The 20,589-nt window shown below is 37.4% G+C and overlaps 1 protein-coding gene across 5 annotated transcripts in view; it reads left to right on the plus strand.

The window, feature by feature from the left end:
* The window catches only part of LOC117406682 (epidermal growth factor-like protein 6), a 69,642-nt gene extending 51,007 nt beyond the window's left edge, over positions 1-18,635 (plus strand). For 3 of the 5 annotated variants that reach the window (XM_059028991.1, XM_059028993.1, XM_059028992.1), the window contains 12 exons: positions 4,731-4,837; positions 5,533-5,625; positions 5,933-6,052; positions 7,248-7,367; positions 8,242-8,376; positions 8,932-9,054; positions 9,468-9,530; positions 11,723-12,019; positions 15,423-15,500; positions 16,252-16,347; positions 16,816-17,078; positions 17,685-18,635. In XM_059028991.1, the coding sequence (XP_058884974.1) occupies positions 4,731-4,837; positions 5,533-5,625; positions 5,933-6,052; positions 7,248-7,367; positions 8,242-8,376; positions 8,932-9,054; positions 9,468-9,530; positions 11,723-12,019; positions 15,423-15,500; positions 16,252-16,347; positions 16,816-17,078; positions 17,685-17,792 (1,603 nt within the window). In that variant the 3' untranslated portion in view covers positions 17,793-18,635. Of the gene's footprint in view, positions 1-136; positions 497-4,730; positions 4,838-5,532; positions 5,626-5,932; positions 6,053-7,247; positions 7,368-8,241; positions 8,377-8,931; positions 9,055-9,467; positions 9,531-11,722; positions 12,020-15,422; positions 15,501-16,251; positions 16,348-16,815; positions 17,079-17,684 lie in introns of those variants that run through there. The other 2 variants (XM_059028990.1, XM_034010935.3) reach the window with 2 other exon arrangements.
* The last annotated feature ends 1,954 nt before the right edge of the window (positions 18,636-20,589 follow it).

Here is a 20,589-nt window from a genome sequence, read left to right on the forward strand (position 1 = left end):
TCATTTATTGTAATGATAGCCCACCTAAGGAATTTGAGAGAGAGAGAGAGAGAGAGAGAGAGAGAGAGAGAGAGAGAGAGAGAGAGAGAGAGAGAGAGAGAGAGAGAGAGAGAGAGAGAGAGAGAGAGAGAGAGAGAGAGAGAGAGAGAGAGAGAGAGATCTGGGATTCCGCTCGTAGTCCTCAGAGAGGGGAAATAACTTAAAGACAACTTTGAGAGAGCAGGAGACTCGCTGGTCTGCTGGAGACTCCCGGGCTAAGTTAACTTGTTTAGTCATTCCAGCAGAGTGATAGAAAAAGACCAATAGCAGCAAGAAAAAAAAACAGGTGGGACAGGGGGAATAGAAGTGCATTAACTGCTCAAGTTCCAGCTGTATACGCTGAGGTTCCTCACAGGAATTTGTGGTGTAGAAGAACACGCAACATGGTGCAGATCACCTGGATGAGTTTGCTTTCTTTTTTGCTGTGTGTCTTCAGTGGGAAAGCTGAAATGTACAGGTAAGTAACATAGAATGAATAAGGAGCATGCATAATTGCCTCATTTTAGCAAGGAATGTAACTTTTGTGCATTATATTGTAAAACCTACAGACTAATGAGTGAATTCTTTATTTATATAGCTTTTTATAATTATTTATTCACTTTCTTCATTATTTTAAATACACATTTTCAAAAGAGATAGCACGAGCACAAACATAGCTAAATTCCAGACATCATTCGGTAGGACCATCGGTTCTATCTGAACAAGGACTAATGGGATATTTAGCTTGCTTATCTGATTTAGAGAGAGCTTGCTGTGCTTTTGAATTTGCTATTTGCAATATATTTTTTAAAGCATTTGCTCAAGTCTTTAATTAACTTCTGTCTGTTGCAATGGAGAAAACTCCACTTTACTTTTCCAAACTGAGAAATCTACTGAATGGCACTTAACAGACCATTCATTGTGTTACTTGGTTGTTTGGTTCTAGTTTTGTAAAATGAACAGGTGTCAATTAAAAACTGGAGTAAACACTTTGAAAATATGCCCGTAGTGTCGTGTCTGCTAAAAATGGAGTAGCAACTGTTTATAATGGGGAGGGAACCTGTCACCCTTAACACCCCCTTCCTGGTGTCCATTCTGGTTTATCTGGATTAGCCTGGTTCGTGTTCGATTTCATTGGGCAGCAAAGAGTCTCCAAGTTATTTTAGGAAGCAGACAGTGTGTTGGTAAAATGAAAAACATCTGTAGACCTGAATGAGCTTCACATACTATTAAGCTGGTTCTACAGTATGTCTTGGACAAGAGCCTTCAAAGATTTGCACTCAGGAAGTACACTACACTTTGGGGATTATTGGACAACGGGATAGGATCTTAACATTTTTAGCACCATTGCGCTATAAATTATTAACTCTTTGTGTACCTTAGTTAAGTTTTTACGTTTAGCAATAAAATAAAGATGCAATTTCCGATTTGATTTCTTGTGTCCTTAATTATTATTTTGAATCAATCGGAGGTAAAGCATATCCTAATTAATATTTTAGTTCAAAATCAGGTCCTTTATGATGCATCAATGATTTTCTATGACTTGGAAGAGTTATTTATTCCATTTGTATGAAAAAATGTAAATGTGTAAAAAAAAAGAGGATACAAAGTGTATAACTAAGGAAGTACAGGAACAACAAGTATTTAGGCCTCCTAATAAAGTATAGGTTATTAATTCTTAAACCACATCCTTACACCCCCCCCCACCTCCCCCGCCTTGATGATTACCTTCTCTTTGTTGAACACCTTCTCAGTTCCCAAGAGGAGTTCAAATATTTTACTCCAATGTCTTTAATTTGTTCCATTTGGTGTTAGAGCAGTGGCTGCACACACTTCAAAGATAGCAATGTTTCTTAGAAGAGAGGGATTGACTTGTAAATTAACCAATAGCTGAAACGCTTTAATAATTACTTTGTATAAAATGTTAAAAGGATCCTCAAAGTTATAGACAGTTTCATTTGGCATACCAGGCCCCGTAATGGTCTCTGAACCTGTGGAGCAGTATCCAATCCTCAGGTCACTCCCTCTATACCATGGATGACCAACAGTGGGGCTTCCACTCCTGGTCTTTGTTCCAGCCCTGTTCTAAATTGTTTAATTGAACCAATTAAACCTCCATCCAGACACTGAAAAAGTTAATTATCAAACTGTACCTGTTAAACCGTTGTGAGGCATGCTGACAATGGCACCACTGGTAGCGACAATGCTGGCAGCGGCGCGGGGCACTTCAGCAGCGAAAATGCTGGTGGTGGCAATGTTGACAGTGGAAATGATGTCAGTGGTGAGAGGCCCTCAGGCAGTGGCACCGCTGACAGCAGAAATGCTGGCAGTGGCAATGCTAACAGCAGCGCGGGACACTCTAGCAGTGGTGGCGGCGCTGGGCACCTCTTCTTGGAGAGGGCAGTTCTGTACAAAGTGCTGGAGAAGGCACCGGCTCCTTTGCTCTCTTCCGGGGACAGCCGCTCCTCCCCTTCTTCCTCTTCAGGGTTGGTGGCTGGGGTTGTTTTTTTCCCCGGAGAAGTCATTCCTCCTCCGTGCTCACCTCACCCCGATAGTAGGCCTCCATCCACAGGGGGTCTATCTTACGAGCACACGTCCCGGAGGTAACCCAAACTCCCCACAAGCTCTGCACCACGGTGTCCCTTCTTCCTTCAAACGCCACTGCCTCTCATCCATGCTTTCTTTTCAGTCCATTTTCTATTTGTTTTTTCTCCAAATAAACCTACAGTTCTGTCTCTGAGTCTCAGGGCCGCTATCCCGCTCTGACACCATATGTGATCGGGTAGCATCAGCAATGAGACTCAGAAATCAGAATGCTGCAGTTTAAGTGCTCATGCGCATTTTAATCATACACAATACAAAAACAACAAACAAACAATCACAGCACCGCACAGTACCTTCACCATCTCTCATTCTAACACCTGTGATCACCCTTTTTATAAACCCACGTGTTTTAGAAGGGAGGAATTTAACACCCTTCCTGCCACCCAATATTCTTCACACACACACCTGTGCACTAGCAGGGCTTTAACCCTGCCACACTGCCACATCATCTAATTTGGATTCTTGAAAAACTCTAAAAGACGATGTGGCAGTGTGGCAGGGTAGAAGACCTGTGGGTGTGTGTGTCGGGGGAATATTGGGTGGCAGGGAGGGGGTTAAATTCCTCCCTGCAAAAAGAGTTGGGAATGTGGCTGGACCCGTAAATTGACACATGTGTATAAAAAGGGTGATCACAGGTGTTAGAATGAGTGATGGTGAAGGTACCCTGCGTTGCTGTGGTTGTTTTTTTTTTGTTTTTGTATTGCGTATGGTTAAAATGCACATGAGCGTTTAAACTGCACCATTCAGGTAACTCAGTCTCATTGCCGACGCTACCGGGTCACAGGCGGATATAGGGATTTCCAGTATATCATTTTTCTACCACTTCTGTTGATCTGAATCATCCATCACTTGGTCATGAACTGTATTTTTTTTTCGTACTATATGTGCATCAAAAAAAACTAGGCTTGATTGAGTTTATAGTATATCTACCAGGGATACAGGTTTGAATTTGGAATTGTAACCCAGACTTTATTAGCCTTGATGTAGCCTGGAGTGTTCTAAGTGTCAGTGCTTGTCTCAATTACAACATTGAAAGGACGTTTTTAAACCTTTGATGATGACTTTTTACTTGTTTGGACAGGTGAAATAGGAACCATGTACATCTTAAACAGCTGCAGCCATGATAATGATACAAATACTGCTCTACAGTGGCCCTGTGGTGTTGTGGGCTCCCGTGGGCTATTCATGTCCAGTTCAGACATTTCTTAATTACTTAATTCTCTTAAACCTTGTTTCATTATAAAGTATAGCTATGGCACAGCAAATCGCTTTGATTTAATTCAGGCCATAGACTAAACTACACCTTTTACTGGACTTAAAATATTAGTTCAGAGCCTGACGTGTTTCTTGAAAGAGCTTTGTGTAGCAGCTAGGATTCAACAGTTCAGCAATGACAAAACGTTTCACCTCTAAGTCTTTGACTTAAACTTTTTTTTTTATATATAGTATACAGTGAAATTCTTAAAAAAAAAAAAAAAACAATATTCAATCTATATTATTTCTCTTCAAATTCTGAATTCTGTATACAGTTTTACTGTTTTTTATATTTAACAAATGGGCATTTTTTCAGTTACTAACTGAATGAAATACTGTAGCATAAATGAAACTAAGTATGGAAATTTAAAAACACTCTAAGCCTTTATCAAGCAAACATCATTTAGGTGGTTAAAAAACTGGCCACAAAATATAATATTAAGCCTTCATTTACACAATATCTGTTCACTATGAGGAAAGCATTTAGCACGGGAATATTATCTTACACAAGCAGCAGCTTACTAGTGAAGTGTTTCTTGACATTTTTGAGAACAGAAATAAACACAGTTAACACAATTCTGTTCAACATTATGTTGCTGGTGTTGTATTGTATGAGTGGATTGTCCTCTTTCTCCTTTTGCACACAGGCCTGTGTGGCTGGTATCAACAAGCAGTCTACTAAAAAGCAAAACCCCTCCACTATATATATATGGGTCTTCTATATATGGGTCTTCTATATATGGGTCTTCCCTATGGGTCAGAGAATAACACTCAGTAACTACGGTTAATAAGTAAATAAGTTGCTGAATGTGCAGTATGATTCAATTTCAGCACTTCTTTATTGACTCTTTTAGGGGCTACAGACAAATAGCCTCAGGTAACCAACCTGGCATGTGTCGCTATGGAGTCAGGTGGGAGTGCTGCTATGGCTGGAAGAAGAACAGCAAAGGCCACTGTGAAGGTATAACTATCTATTTTATTTCTTTCTTTCTTTATTTTATAAAATACTGTATCAATACAGAATTATTTAATTGTTGGAAGAAAGAACTTAAAGTACTTCCCTAAATCTTACCCATTTTGCACGTCCATTAGCTACATCAGTCTGTGCAGTATATCAAACATGTATTTCCATTTTAAAGCTGACATCTTGTAATACTCTAAGCACTCTGTTTGCTTGCTTTTCCTTCCTTGGTAATTTCTCCCCTGCAGTGTCTCCTGGGTTAAAGCCCCATTGGTTTTATTATATGACAGCTTCTCTGGATGTACAGTCTAGAGCTAGACATATCATATACATATTGCACTCTCAAAGGCAAAGGCAGCTCTGGGGGTGGGAGTGGGGGGTGCAATATGTTTCTGGCTATATGCCCCTAATGATGAGGCTGATATAAATGTAGCAGCATGGCTCTGGGTGTGCAATATACATCTGTATTTATACTTAGATATAAATCATCAGGTTACAGCCAAAAAAATGTCATGGCAGCACTTACTCTTAGTCTTTGTAAATGAAACCTATAGCTGGAATATGTTAGCATGAGGGTATGGTCCAGGCATGTATCTGTTGGCATTCGCTGTCCTTCAGCGTTTACATACAGCTGTCAATGAGAGACATTTCCCATGTTGACAGTTATTTGTCTGCACTGCATTCTGTTTTATCAGCTTTCTGCGAACATGGCTGCAAGCATGGGGAATGCGTCGGCCCCAACAAATGCAAATGCCTCCCTGGATTTACTGGCAAAACATGCAATCAAGGTAAATATGGATTAACTGAACCTGGTATATTAAAATGCACACACTGGAATTAAACCTCAGTTATTAAGCAGCAGGAGGGCCATTTGTTTGCCCACACAAACTCCTTCCCACACTCCCAACTCTCTTCTGAATATCATGTAGGTATTAAAATGGATTAAAAAAATAAGTATTATTATTTTTGCAGTATAACAAGTACACTCAGTGAGCATAGCAACTAAAAGACACTTAGTCATTTTTACCTTTGATTTGCCTTTTTTATGAAACACATACTCAGGTAGTAACACTGCAAACCTGTTTATTCCAACAGATCTCAATGAATGTGGGCTGAAGCCTCGTCCCTGTGAACATAGATGCATGAACACCCATGGCAGCTACAAGTGTTACTGCCTCAATGGCTATATGCTGATGGTCGATGGTTCATGTGCCAGTAAGTGTGTCTGTGATATTTTGTATTTTAGTGGTGCAGTATATCCAAGGGCTTGAATCCCTGCAAGATCCTATCCCCAAACAATTTTACTTAAACAGCAACAGACCTGAAAGTTGCTGTCGCTAACAAAATAAATTCATAAGTCAGATTTGTTGTGCATTTCATTGACACCTCCTAATGTCAGACGGTTTAGCGAGGGGCTACTCCTGTATCATTGTGAAAAGCTTTTTGTTAGAAAGACATTTTGTATTCTGGGGTGAAGGTGGGAGCCCCACTATAGATTTGCATGGGATTAAACTGCCTTTCATTATATATATATATATATATATATATATGTGTGTGTGTGTATATATATATATATATATATATATATATATATATATATATATATAGTGGCAGAGCGGCTCTCTGCCTGGGAGAAATCTGGGGGTGTGGCTGTGTTATATTATAACAGTATTAAAATAGGTCAAATGAAGACGGAACAGAATGCATTGTACGATGACGTTTACATTTAACAAAAACAATGTTATTTTGATTTTTGTACCCTTGCATGCATAGATGTTATCCTTCAGGCACCCTCTGCTGCAGCAAACCACAACTCAACTCCTGCTATTTATTTGAACAATGTCGAACGACTGTCGCTATGTATAATGCTAGAGATCTCGCTAAGAAGATGCAACAAATATTTAAATTAGTATATTGTGGCTGTCTTCATTAACATAGCTTCTCTTAGTACATACGACAAAATGTTAACTTTTAACTGTTGGCAAAAATATATATGTCAAATATAGATGTTGGCCTACAGAGTAAGGGTATTTTTTTTAGGGTATTTAATACTTTGTCTTTTCCATCTACACACAAATGCCTGTATGTTGCAGTAATTTATATAAAAATAGCAGTATCATAACTCTGTTGGTGGGCTTCTTCTGATGGGTTATAAATGTTCCCAATACATTCATGATTAGGTTTATTATTAACACTAACAAAGCCATAATCCAAAACCTTGACTTATTTGTATCTATTATGGAAATCATAAATATATTTTAATTTTGCTATGCTTCGTAAACAAACCCAAAAAGCAATTCAAATGAAAAGAGAAAAATAATTCAGTGTTGTAAAGTGGGAGCCTTTGTGAATGGAGATACCACTACAGAGACCAAACAAATGAGTCTGTGCTGATTGCTGTGCCGTGCAGATTCCAGGACATGCTCCATGACTCACTGTCAGTATGGCTGTGAGGAAGTGAAAGGAGAAGTGCGTTGTCTGTGTCCTTCCACAGGCCTGCAGCTGGGGCCAGACGGGAGAACCTGCACTGGTGGGTAACATTTACTTTCATCACTTTCTTCCATTGGGTGCTGCCTCACTATTCTGTAACTGTTTTACCACTTAGGAATACATTTTGAAATAATTGAGAAAAAGTTGTAATGTTTTACAGCGATTCAGCTTCCAGCTTGCATTTTACCACATTATGTATTATATATAATATCAATCTTTATTTCATATAGCGCCTTTCATAGTGGACCACCATCACAACACGCTTTACACGATGCAGTAACAACAAGAAAATCCATAATACTTCAAATACAGAGAAATGCATAATACATGCTATACAGTAAAAAAAAAAAAAGAGCATGGCAAGCAAGAGAACAGGAGGGGTGGGTCTTGAGAGTTGATTTAAAGCGAGTGACGATGGGAGCATCACACACCATATATATATATAACCTTAAAGGGATGGTAGGAAATGAGGTTGCGTTGTTTTTATTGTTTTTTTAAAGTAGGCAATATAAATAGAATAACAATCTGTAGACCATCCTATGTGGAACAATGAGCTTTGTTGTCAGCATTTGGATTTATAGAAAGAATAATGCCTCAAAGAGGTATTGTGCACGACTCTCTTCCTTCTAGTCCTAGGAGTCCTGGGGCCCAATAGGGAATTTATAATAGAGGTTTTAGGGCAAGGGTAGCACGTGAGAACTTTTAGATTTATGAAGGCATGTCTATTGCAGAAAATCAATACATATATTCTTAATCTTCCACAGGACAAAGACTTCAAATCTTATTGCTTTTTATTAAAAAGATTTATATTAACAAGCTAATGCCAGAATAAGTTTTAGGGTGCATCTGGTATAGGCTGGGAATACTGTATTTATAACCTATAACCTAATTTGCTCTTCTTTTTTATGTAATAGATGTCGACGAATGTTCAATAGGCAAGGCTCTTTGCCCTTTTAACAGAAGATGCGTGAACACATTCGGGAGCTACTACTGCAAGTGCCAGATTGGTTATGACCTTAAATATGTTCATGGGAAATATGATTGTGTAGGTAAGGTTTATATGCATGGTTGTCTATGAAGATATTACTGAAACCAGTAGTACACAATACACATACATGTCCCATTCTTTCCCACTATAAATATATTGTAATATCTAAGTCATGGTTTTAGAGAGAGTGTAATGGGCAGCATTGTGAGAGGCACAGCTGTTGTGGACCCCTACAAGTGAGAAGTTAAAAGCTCAATGACTGCTTTGCTCTTTTGTGCATTGAGTAAGATATTAGCTTAAAGAGTGAGTGGACACCAGTTGGCACTGATGAGAAGTTTATACTTGAAAGATTTTAACAAAAAAAATTTAAAAAAACTAATGCAGAAGTGGATTGTAGTTTTCATCTGTCTTGATCTTTATTTCTCTTATCCTGAAGTAGACCAGAACAAAAAAAAAAATACAAAGATAACTAACTGCCTTATCAAAACATACAATTATACTTTTTTGTTGTATTAGCAAAGGAGTTTTTAGTTTACTGATCAAAAAATAGATACCTTAAAAAAAAGCTGACTGAAGCATAAATGAACAAATTACAAAACATAGTTTTGTTTTTTAGATACTGATGAATGTGCCACCAGCACCCACAAGTGCAGCGTCAATGCCGAGTGCCTGAATACCCAGGGATCATATAAGTGTAAATGCAAACACGGCTTCAGGGGTAGTGGATTTGATTGCTCTGGTAAGTGAACACACGAGTTACAGTTCTATATAATAAGAGAAATAATTCATGCTTAATGGAGAGTTTTTTTTTATCTTAATAAATGCCTATTTTGAAGCAAGTGAGCAGATATATGTATTTGAACAGTATAAAACAGCCATTATTTCTTCACTTATAGCAGCTCTGCGATTTCCTGAACATTGATAAATGGGTAATTGCCTATAAACTAAATACTATTACCACACAAAATAAAGTGTTAATGAAAAATTGAACCAATGAATATTGAAAAAAAAAAACACGCTGAGCAGTGGGAATCCTCAAGGTGCCTGCCACAGGAAATCAATCAGTCTATACATAAAGAGATTTTCTTGTCCAATCACCTTTTATGGACTGTACATCGTTTTAGTAAAGGAAGGTAACTTTCTATTTTATAGTCAAACCTTTTTTCCAAAACTCATGGGATGGAGATAAGGGCAGTGGTGATGAGTTCCTCAATGGTGAGACTGTTTCAATTAAAGTCTTTATGCACACAATGCCTCCTCATACCTCCCCCTGTCTACCCCGCCTTGAGTGCAAGTGTGTAGTGTTCATGCTACCCAACCCCCTCCCCGAGTCTACTGTGTGGCGATGCATCCTGTGTAGGATCTATTATGCTTTATTAGAAATAGCTCTTGTAGTACAGCAGCTAGCCGGCATGTGGCTTCTGTCACCCCCCCCCCCCCCCCCCACTCTTTGGAATGTCTGATATTTTCTGAATGCTGATCTCCAAATACCATAGATTCATGTGTGTGTGTGTGTGCTTCTTTTATTAAAGGTCCAGCAATTAAGGCCTTCTTTGTTAATGTCTTAGTCAAATCCACTTCTTCAGTCAATAGCTCATACAAGGCAAGAACTCTAAACTTACATTGCAAGACTGTATCCTAAAATAAAGATGACTAAACTCTCAATTTACCCAAATTTTTGTTTTGTTTTGTATATTTACTCTACATACCTTGAAAATATTTTTAAACATCTGGTCTTTGGGGAACTTTTTTTCTGTTTACATGCTTCAGATTGTACATTGAATTGCAATTGCATGTATGAAACACTAACTAATTATCAATTCTGTTTTATTTGTTTATTTATTTTTTGGGGGGGGGGGGGGGTTGGTTTGTGAAAATGAGACAAATACTACTCTTCTTGACTTTGTTTCTTATAGATAATCTTGTATCAAAAGATTGTAAGTAACAGTTTGGTCGCACCCTAATATCTGTACAGGCTTATGCTAATAGAGGGTATTCCATTATAGGCAACTTGCAATGGCAACAGAAAACAAGTTCTCAGACTGAGACATATAGTATTGTTAAAAAATAATGAATTGTAACTTGCTTGCCTTGGGAGAGCAGAATGGAAGTTCCATGTTTAAAGCTGGTAACACTTTCTTTAATTACACATGTTGTCATGTACTGTTACGACGCAGTTATTATGCAGTATTGTAAATAGTGTAATTACAGTGTCATCACTGGCACATAATATAAAGTAATATAACATTGTATAATAAGATTGACTTAGGAAAATATGTGGATTCTCACACACGAAGTAAAGAAGAAGCTGTTTGCACATGTTATGAAGGCAACTGCAGTTTTGCTGTTTAGTTTATTGCTGGATACCCAGCCTTAATTTTTGCTTTCAGTTGCTTCCAAACTAAATGGTTCGCTACCACTCTTGCTGTGTCATGGTGTAAAGGGCAACATTACATTGTTCTATTAAAATCTTTGCTTAAACATTTTACAAGCACAGAACATTAAATTGGTGATGTAACACTTTGTCGCAGTGATGAAGTATAGATTTCGGACAGGATATGCAAATCCTGTAGCAGCTGGAGTGTGTTTGCAGTTTCAGAAACAGTGCTGCCAAATCACAATCGCTTGCAAATAAGCATAATATATTACAAAATAATTCAAAATGATTTCTAAAATGTGTTTATACTCACTGTCATCAATGTAGTCTGAACCAGACTCCCATAAAAACAGATCATGTATTGCAGCCCCTGCATCTGTCTGCTTTTTACTTGATATGCTGATATGTCCATACATGCCAACAGTCCCCATATGGCCAGTCATATTGCAGAAGTGTATTGTTTCCTCACTGCTGCTGCAATATGATATGTTGTGTATGATTTTGAGTAAAATGTGGGAGCCAATGGAACGTGAAGGACTGGAGTTAGCTACACCCGACATTTTCATACAGAATTCGTCGATCAGGGGATGCGTGGTGTTGAAGGTTCTGAGATATAAAGTAAATAAAATCAGGTCCAGCAAATGCAAATGGCAAAAAAAAAAAAAGAGTGAGCTTGTTTAACAGTATTAAAAAATGCATTTATTCAGGGGGGGGGGGGGGGGGGGGGGTCTATTACTTATATGATAATGAGTGATTGTGTGTATTTGTGTTTTACGCGTACCCCCGCTAAAAAGTTTCCAAATGTTGGCAAGTATGTACGTCTAACGAGATTATAACTTCCTTATGTGAGACCAATCCAGGACCCTGCATGACTTGCAATTATAAACATCCTCTGTGCTCTCTTTAAATGTGAAACACATACATCATTGATTATGAAAGAAAACTTTTTTTTTTTTTAAAACAAGATGGGTTGTTTCAGTGTTAAGCACAAAACAAAGTGTCTGTGTCAACCTGTGCTTTACACTTGCAGCTGTTCCAGACAACTCATTCAAGGATGGTCCAAGGATACTAGGCACTGGCAAGGACTCAATTAACAAGCTGCTGATTAACAAAGGCAGTAAACTTGGCAGTGAAGAGATCCGAAATGTCATCCCTGAGCCCAAGGTCACTTTTCCTCCAAAAATTCCACAGCAGCCATTTGACTATGATGATGGGGTTTACATTGGAGGGGCCATTGATGAGGATGTGGAAGATGACGATGAGGACAACGATGACCTTGAGAACCGAATTGAAAGCAAGGAGATCAGTACCAGAGGAGATGTGTTCAGTAAGTTCCTCTTCCTTTTAATACGCCCATGTTTGTCTTTTATTATTTCCATACAGCTGTAGGACTCACACTGCCAGTCTTCTGGAGAAGAAACAGTATGCTATGTGCATCAAAGACATTTAGTGTATAGCAGTGGAATTTACAAATGCATTTTCTCCAAAACTATTTCTGCCAAAATCAATCACATAAAAAAACAGATGTGTTTCTATAAATTATTTCTACCTGTAAAACATGGCAGTCCACAGTGTGAATTCTTAAGAGCATCTGTTTCCTCCCTTTTTTGGGTCACTTCAGCCAAGAATAATTTCTGAAACTAACTGACATCTATCCTGGACCATTTTTGAGAAATAAAACCCTTTATTTCTGGAAGGATACCTGACCTTGATCTTTTCTTCTTTATTAAGTCCTGATATATTTACAAAATTTTTAGACCTTAAACAATCAAGAAATGTGAAAGGGGCTTGAGTCCCTTCTCTATTTACTTCCAAGCCGCGTTAAAATTTGACATCATTCAAATTAACACTATCTTGTATTTTAATAGCTATAAATGACTGTATATGAACCCCATTTAAACATCCAGATTGCAAGGTACAGTATGATGGAGGGTGGATACTGGTATTTTTCTGCCATTTTGTAACAGCTATAGTGTTTGTTTTAGAACAGTTCTTTACGTTACAAATAATTGCCCTCAGCAAGTGCTTGCTGACCTTCACAGGTGCCTTGGATTATGGCTTATTCTGCATAGTCCCAATCACAGACCACACATGTCACTACACATATGGCAAACTGACTATCTTGGCTGAGCTACAAAGAAAATGTGATCATAGTTGTAACTAAATCTGAAAACAATTTACTCCTAAAGTTATTATTGCTGCCGGGATTTGTAATATCAATCTTATTTTTAATTGGCTTTTGAGCTGGTGTTTTTTTCTAGAATGGTACAAGTTAAGATTTGGGTAATACCTAGGGTTAGGGTCAGCCTTATAGTATGGCATTTTAAGAGGCAACTAGACAAACATTTTCAGATCAATCAGCTACTAGGTACCAGACAAGGTGGGCATAATGTTATTAGATAATACCAACCTTTTAATTTGAATGCTACTTTTGTAACAATGACCATATATATATAAACCTGTATATGTGATGCATTGTATTGAGAATTGTACCAGCCAAGTGCTGACAGTATACTTTATCTGCAGCCCCTATAGCAACTTTAACTGCTGACTGCTGACTCCTCAGTGGTTAACTCACCCTTGGTTCCAGCAGCAGATTTATGGAAACCCCAAGTGTGTTCTTTGACTGCTCTACTCTTATCCTGCCAACTGTTAAAGCAATTAACTGTGTGACATTGGCTTGGGCTGACAGTGTTGACACAGTCACAAATCTGCTGCTAGATGTTTTACATTCTCCTATGGCAAGCATGAAGTCAGCTTTTCCAATATTTATGTGACATTTTTTAGAATGACCTTCTTATCTGTGCCAACTAATTAAATACATATTGTATCACATTAATTTGATATTGTGTTAAAATGAATTAAAAATTAATTGAATACACATTTGAGGTCTTAAAGGCAGAACATGTTGTTAGCCCTCCAAGAAAGGTACTATAATTAGGTATAATTGTAGGTGTATTCAGCAGCAAATAGATGGTGGTTTACTGTATAGAGATACTACCATAAACAGACATGTCACTCATAACTAAACATACATTATTTCAAGAGTGAACTGTTGACCCTGTGTTTGTTAACTGAGCAGGTTCGATCTCAAACTAAAAAGTATTCAGGTTTACAGTATATCTTGGTTTTACATTTGACCCCAAGTACAATGCTCCACCTCAAAACTAGCTTTGTAGATGGGGCTATATTCCTAGACAAAGTAAATTAACCTTTGACATTCCCAAAGGCAGGAAAACTATTTACTTTGTGCCTGAGCCACCAACACAGTTCAAAACCGTAAAGTAGAATGTGGGCATTTAACTGCATTTTAATAAAGATAATATTGCCGATGGCAGTGAATTAGATGAAACCACTGAGGTAATTTCTTAAGCTTGAAATTCTCTAATATTCCTGCAAAGGGCAGAACAAAAGTAGAGCCCACCTGCAAATAAATACATTTCAGTCCATCAACGCAAAGCTATTCAAGCTGCCAACAGTCACAAAAGCTCATATATCAACAACTTTGGCAGCTGTTCACTCAGCACACAGGGCTGTCCAGCTAATTGATGAAACACCCTGATAAGGGGATTCTCCTGGAGTGCATGTGTCTCATAGAGAAACAGTAACATGATTGCATTTGCCTGCAGTAGGATCATTATCATGGTTATCCCAACAATGAGCTTAGGGATTAGTCTGTCTTTAAAACAAGTGGAGACAAGCCTCACACCATCCATCAGTAATTACTTGGAATTTCACTGGAGGAATTCACTCAGAAGCTGTGTGTATGGCCCCAGGATTCAGTTTTTCAAGCAGACATTATCGACAGGGAGGTGTTCAAGGCTTCTGGTCTTTTATTACAACCCTCTGGAACAGCTGGCACACAATCAGAACAGACTTTCCTTGAGGAAAGTCTGTCATCAGCACGAAAAATTGCTAAAGTATTCATCCTTGGCTAGCCTGGGTTCAATTAGCAAGTGCCTCAGTACATCTGGCGCATTTGCTTGTGGACAAACGGGAACATTTGTTTGAGCAACGTTTAAGTGTCTTAGCTAGCATTTCCACTGTGCTATGTAGCAGGTTCAAAGATAAATGAGATTGCTGCATGCGCATGCTTGTAAAATTAGCAGACCTGAAGCTGTCAAAAAGAGTTGTCATTGAAGTCTTCTTTAAGACAATAATTTCCCCATTGTCTAGCAAAAGGTGCTTAGCATTTTAACAGAGTTTCTCAGGCTTGACAGACCCAAAATTGCTAATAGTTGTGTAAAAAAAACAAAGTTAATATTCCTATGCAAAATGATCTTGGATTGGGACAGGAGTGTTTAGAGATGCACAACAACAGAAGTGGAAATATGCTGTTGTAAGGTTTAGAAACAACTACCAAAACTGGTTTGGCATTTTAACTGCAGCTGAATTATTTATTTATTTATTTATTTATTTATTGTTTATTTATTCTGTCATCATGGTTTATTTATGTATTTATTTACTTTTTTCAAATGTTTTTTTCAAGGCAGAGCACTTTCTTCAAGAGCCTTGAACTGAAGCCTTAATTAGATTTGTCAGCCAATCTGAATCAAGTTTTGTTCTGAAGGCACAGACAATGTAAAATAAGAAATGGATGGATTCACCTAAACTTACATTGCCTAATACAGTACTGGATATGTGGATCAGAACTCTAGGGGTGGGATACAGTATTACTGATTATACTATACAATCACAGAACATTCTTTCTTATTTTTTTCTTTTTATAGTCCCTGATGACTATGAGTCTATTATTGGTCCCCTCACAATTGTGAAAAAAGCCCCAGCTTTGCTGTCAACACATGAAGGTACAGTATGTATACAGTATTAGCAGGGGTGCAAATCATTTTGAAAATTGATGCTAAACTGTTTTGAAGGTTTAGCGCCAGAGAGCCTACTGCTGCTAAATTACCCACCCTAATCAAGCCCCCACCTCACAACTTCCCACACGACACAAACCTTCTCTCCTGTGTATGTGGATGAGTGTGGGTGGGTCATGTCCAGACCCAAAGAGAAACTATCATCTATGATTGCTAAGGAATACATAATAATAATAATAATAATAATAATAAATAAACATGTCTACTGGCGCCATAATTTTATGTTGCTGCCGCTACATGAGGTACCCTGGCACTAGAATCTAGCGCCAAAGGGCCAAATTTGGACCCCTGATTAGTTTTTGTTGAATTATAAAATAAACTAATATACTTTGTTTTTTTATATTATTTATTTAGTTTTATTGACTTGTTTAAAAAGGTTCAAGAGCACAAAAAAAAACATTACAGTAGCTACCTTTTGGGAAAATCAACTAGTCAACCTTTCTTGGTGATTTTGTTTTTAAATTTGTTCTAAAATTTGATTTCTTTTTTTTCTATAAAGTTAAGTAGGTTCGTTCACTTTGGCATGTCACGGGTATCCACATATTGGTAATTTGAAACAAATAAAACAATAAACTATTATAAATGTGACATGGGGTTGTTCCATAGCTTAGAAAATGTGTGTTTAAAAACTTTCAGGGGATGTGGTGGAACTTTAAATATTGTGACCTGATTTTTTCAGAGTTCATTATTGACTGCAGTTTTGAGCAAGGAGCTTGTGAATGGGTTCAAGACACAGAAGATGACTTTGACTGGAATGTTGCAGATCATGATAATGGTAAATAACACAGATTTTGGACCACAGTGCAAACAGATACAGTATGTGACTTAAGGGTTAATATTCTTAAATTGACCCATGCATTATATAAACCACAGCAAAGCAATGCAGATGGTACTGTGAATTTGGTACTGCAGAGAGTGTTGTTAATATGATAGTAATGATCTGCAAGGGTCTTCCTCCCTGGAAATATTCTTTGGAGTTTTTGTAGACTGGTCAACATTCTCAAAGCTCAAAGCTCGCCATATCCTCATTAGCGCAATTTTAAAGTTACCAAACCAGAAACAAACAACTCAGGCATTTAATATAGAAACTTGTAAGTTTTCTATTTGTTTTAGAATTGTAGTAATTTCCTTTCAGAGGAAAAGCGATGTCAAAATCTAAAAAATCTGGGAGGGAGGGGGTTCTACAATTGGCAGTCACACTACTTAACTGATACATTTCTTCCTACTGTTATGCATCCATCAGGATTAGGATACTACATGGCAGTTCCCGGGTTTGTTGGAGAACGGAAGGATGTCAGCCGCCTGAAACTTCTCCTTAATGACCCTGCACCAAGCAATGAATTTTGTTTGACTTTCAACTACCGCTTGATTGGAGACAGGGTGGGCAAACTTAGAGTGCTCCTCGACAACAACAGCACACCTATCTGGGAGCAGACCAGGAGCCGCGAGGATGGCTGGCAAACCGAACTAGTGACAGTATCCCAGGGCGAAAGAGTACCTAAGAATGTAAGTAAATATTCACTCAGTAACTTTCTTACAGCAACTAATCATCCACACGTTGCCACTTACAGTTTTGTGTTGTGTGGCTGCAGCATGTAGTCCATCGAAGATTAACCCAGAGCTCCCCCTTTCTGGCCACTTTATGAAATAAAGCCTGTCAACTAAACAACTATTCTATGAGTGCCATATGTTATCTCTCTTTGTGCACAGAAAAGTAAAACAGAAAAATATAAATAACTATTAATCTGATATTTTCCACATGAGATTGTGAGCTAACAACATAACTTGTTAAAAAAAAAAAAAAAAAAAAAACACTGAACAGGGCTCTCCGCTATTTAAATTATGGAAGGTGGATTTACACTTACAGCTTTGCAGAACATTTACAGCATTCTCACTAATTGAACTCCCAAATCAGGAGTAATCTACACAAACCTTAACAGCTTCTAAGTCTTAATCTTGAACAGAGATCTTGTGAGCATCCATTATTTTCAAGAAGTTATGTTTGGTTTCACAATAGTTTCTGGTCAGAAATGAGAAACACATGCTTTGGATAATTAATCATATTGATATAGTTGACTTGTATTTAGTTTCTGTTCTGTGTTTGTCTTGCAGATTATTTTTGAAGCTGAGCGTGGGAAAGGGAGGGCAGGAGAGATTGGATTGGACAATGTTGTGTTGACGTCTGGTTCTTGTCAAGAAGACGATTCAGAAATTTTTTAAACTATTATATACTGTAATTTACACAGGTAAAAAAACAGGTTATCCTTTAGGAATTTACATACCTCAAGGGCAGAACCTTAAGTTGAAGTTCTCAGTCTTAATGATATTATAGGTAATTAAAAAAAGGATGTTTACATGTGTTTTTGTAAAAACATGATTGATTTTGTATCATTACTGTACTGTATTTTAGACGAAGGGTATGGTTTCCATATTTTACACCATATATTATGCAGTGTAATTCATAGGATGGATGGGATTTGTTTGCATCAGCTTTATTTAGGATGCAATGTTCTCATGACAATTTGTTCATCAGATATCAATACATTTAATTTCTTTTTTTTTTTTTTTAACAAACTTTTATCCACCGCAATTAAAATAATTGTGCTAAATTACTTGGCAAGTTATCATTTCCAAGTGTTCTGTGGAGCCATATTCTTAAAACATTTTAGTGTCATTGCTATGCAGTTCTAGGCATTAACTGTCACACTAATGCATATTGAATATATATTTTGGTATCATACATACAGTAGTTCAGTGTTTATAATGCCTACTGCTATTCTATAGTACTGTACCCTTTACTAACACTGACAGTTTGCTACAATATATTTACAAAAAAATAACCCTATCATTGAATAATGATATACTGGTTATTATGAACACAAAAAAATGTGGTACAAAGAAGTACAGTATTTATCCAAAGTTGCCAAGCAGTCTATAAAATATCTCTAGGATCCATTTGTCTTTAGTTTTATCTTAAATATGCCATGCATTGTGTAAGCACAACTCAATGGCTATAAATTTTGCTTTCCTATAAAATAAATGTTTTCATGTGTTTGTTTTTAAGTGAGTTGTTTTCTTTCAAAATCATGATACAGCTGTCCAAGAAGATACATAATTGCTTTATCTACCTGTCATGGATGGCTAGAGTGGTGCGTGTGGGTGGTGACGTCAGACCAGGAAATGAAACAATAATAATGAATGTACGGGCTAAACTGAACACAAGAGCGCTCAGCTTTTTATTAAACAAAAATAAACAAACAGTTTAAACAAAACACAAAATAAAGGGCACACTGACCAGACCAAAATAAACGGAACACAAAGCAAGTATATTTTGGAATATAGCAATTGTTTCTCTCAATTCAGACTCACATCTCTTGTCTCTTGTCTCTTGTCTCTTGTCTCACCTCTGACACTCTTCCCCTGGAATGCATCTTTTTATATTCTGTGGCTGGAGCCTTAATTACCCATTAATACAATAATTACCTTAAGGCTCCAGCCACATTCCCACGAGAGTTCTAGGGAAGGGGTTTTAACCCCATCCCCACGACTACATATTACAAGACCGGCTCTCTCGCCGGCCTCAAACAGTAAACAGTAAAAGACGGACGGTTCTCGACCGCCCGCACATAAACACAATAATAATGATAAGGATGGACGGCTTTGTCCACCCGCATACAAATATAATAATAATAAGGATTCAAATAATTATAATAATAATAACAACAACAATAAAACTGTAACACAAATACTAATAATACATTAATAATAAAAGGGACGGGCACCTTGCCACAGTACCACATTATTTACATGTTTTATATCACTAGTTGGTCCAGTTGTTAGTAAAAAGGGCTTGCTACCAGGAGGTTCCCAGTTCAAATCCTGGCTCAGCCACTGACTCATTGTGTGTGACCCTGAGCAAGTCACTTAACCTCCTTGTGCTCCGTCCTTTGGATGAGCCGTAAAACCGAGGTCCCATTGTAGGTGACTCTGCAGCAGCAGTTGTTGATGCATAGTTCACCCCCTAGTCTGCAACTCGCTTTGGATAAAAGCGTCTTTGGACAAATAAATGATTTTTTGGCCTTTGATTAACGTGTCATCACAGGTTAGATTGTAAGTTGCAATGTAAACGTTGACAATCCTAATTTGATATTGGAACATGATATTTACTTTTACAGGTCGGTATCATGGTGTCTTTGGCACCTTATTACAGCTTTGTCCATAATCATACTTGTAACAACAGCTGTTTTTGCATTGTATTGCAGAATATCCTCTAAGTGTTGTATTAGTTATTCAGATTTTTTGTCTGTGTTAAAAATCCTAATGTCAATTGTAATTATACGTAACTCATGGATCATTATGTTATCATAGGCCTGGATCAATTTAAGTATTACTTACTGTTAGATTTTACCTTGAAGCAACCTTAAGTCAACCTCAAAACCATCATTAGACAATGACGTTTCTTTCAGATTTGGAATAATGGCAGCAGGCTTGCAGCTCAAAGCATCTGTTCTAGTGCATACTCCTAATGAAAATGTATTATTAGTGGCTAGCCACAAAGAACCTCAGGCATAATTACAATTGATCAAACACAAATGTTAAACAAAAAAGTTACAGTAATGCATACAGAAGAAAGATCAAACCTACTTGGACCTTTAAGTACCAACAAATAGGTTTAGGTATAGGTCTTTGAAGTGTCAGTTGACACTTGTGTAGGTGGACTGTCTTTGCTGACCACTTCCTATTAACTAGCCAGGGTAAGAATATGAATGATCTGAAAGTTATTTAAAAGTGAAACATCCAAAGAATGGGGCTACACATCTATTGATATTTAAATGGTTTAATATATTGTATGTACTATTTAACAGCTTTTTAGATACTATAAATCTCTGTTCTGACTTCTGAAGAGTAGCAAGGAAGGAAAAACACACATCATGAGTGAGGAAGACATAGATGAGTAATTTTGAATTATATATTTTGGTAGACATTTATCAAAAGGTTGTATTCAGAGTACCGAACT

This window comes from Acipenser ruthenus, chromosome 8 (genome assembly GCF_902713425.1).
Source record: "Acipenser ruthenus chromosome 8, fAciRut3.2 maternal haplotype, whole genome shotgun sequence".
Lineage (NCBI taxonomy): Eukaryota > Metazoa > Chordata > Actinopteri > Acipenseriformes > Acipenseridae > Acipenser > Acipenser ruthenus.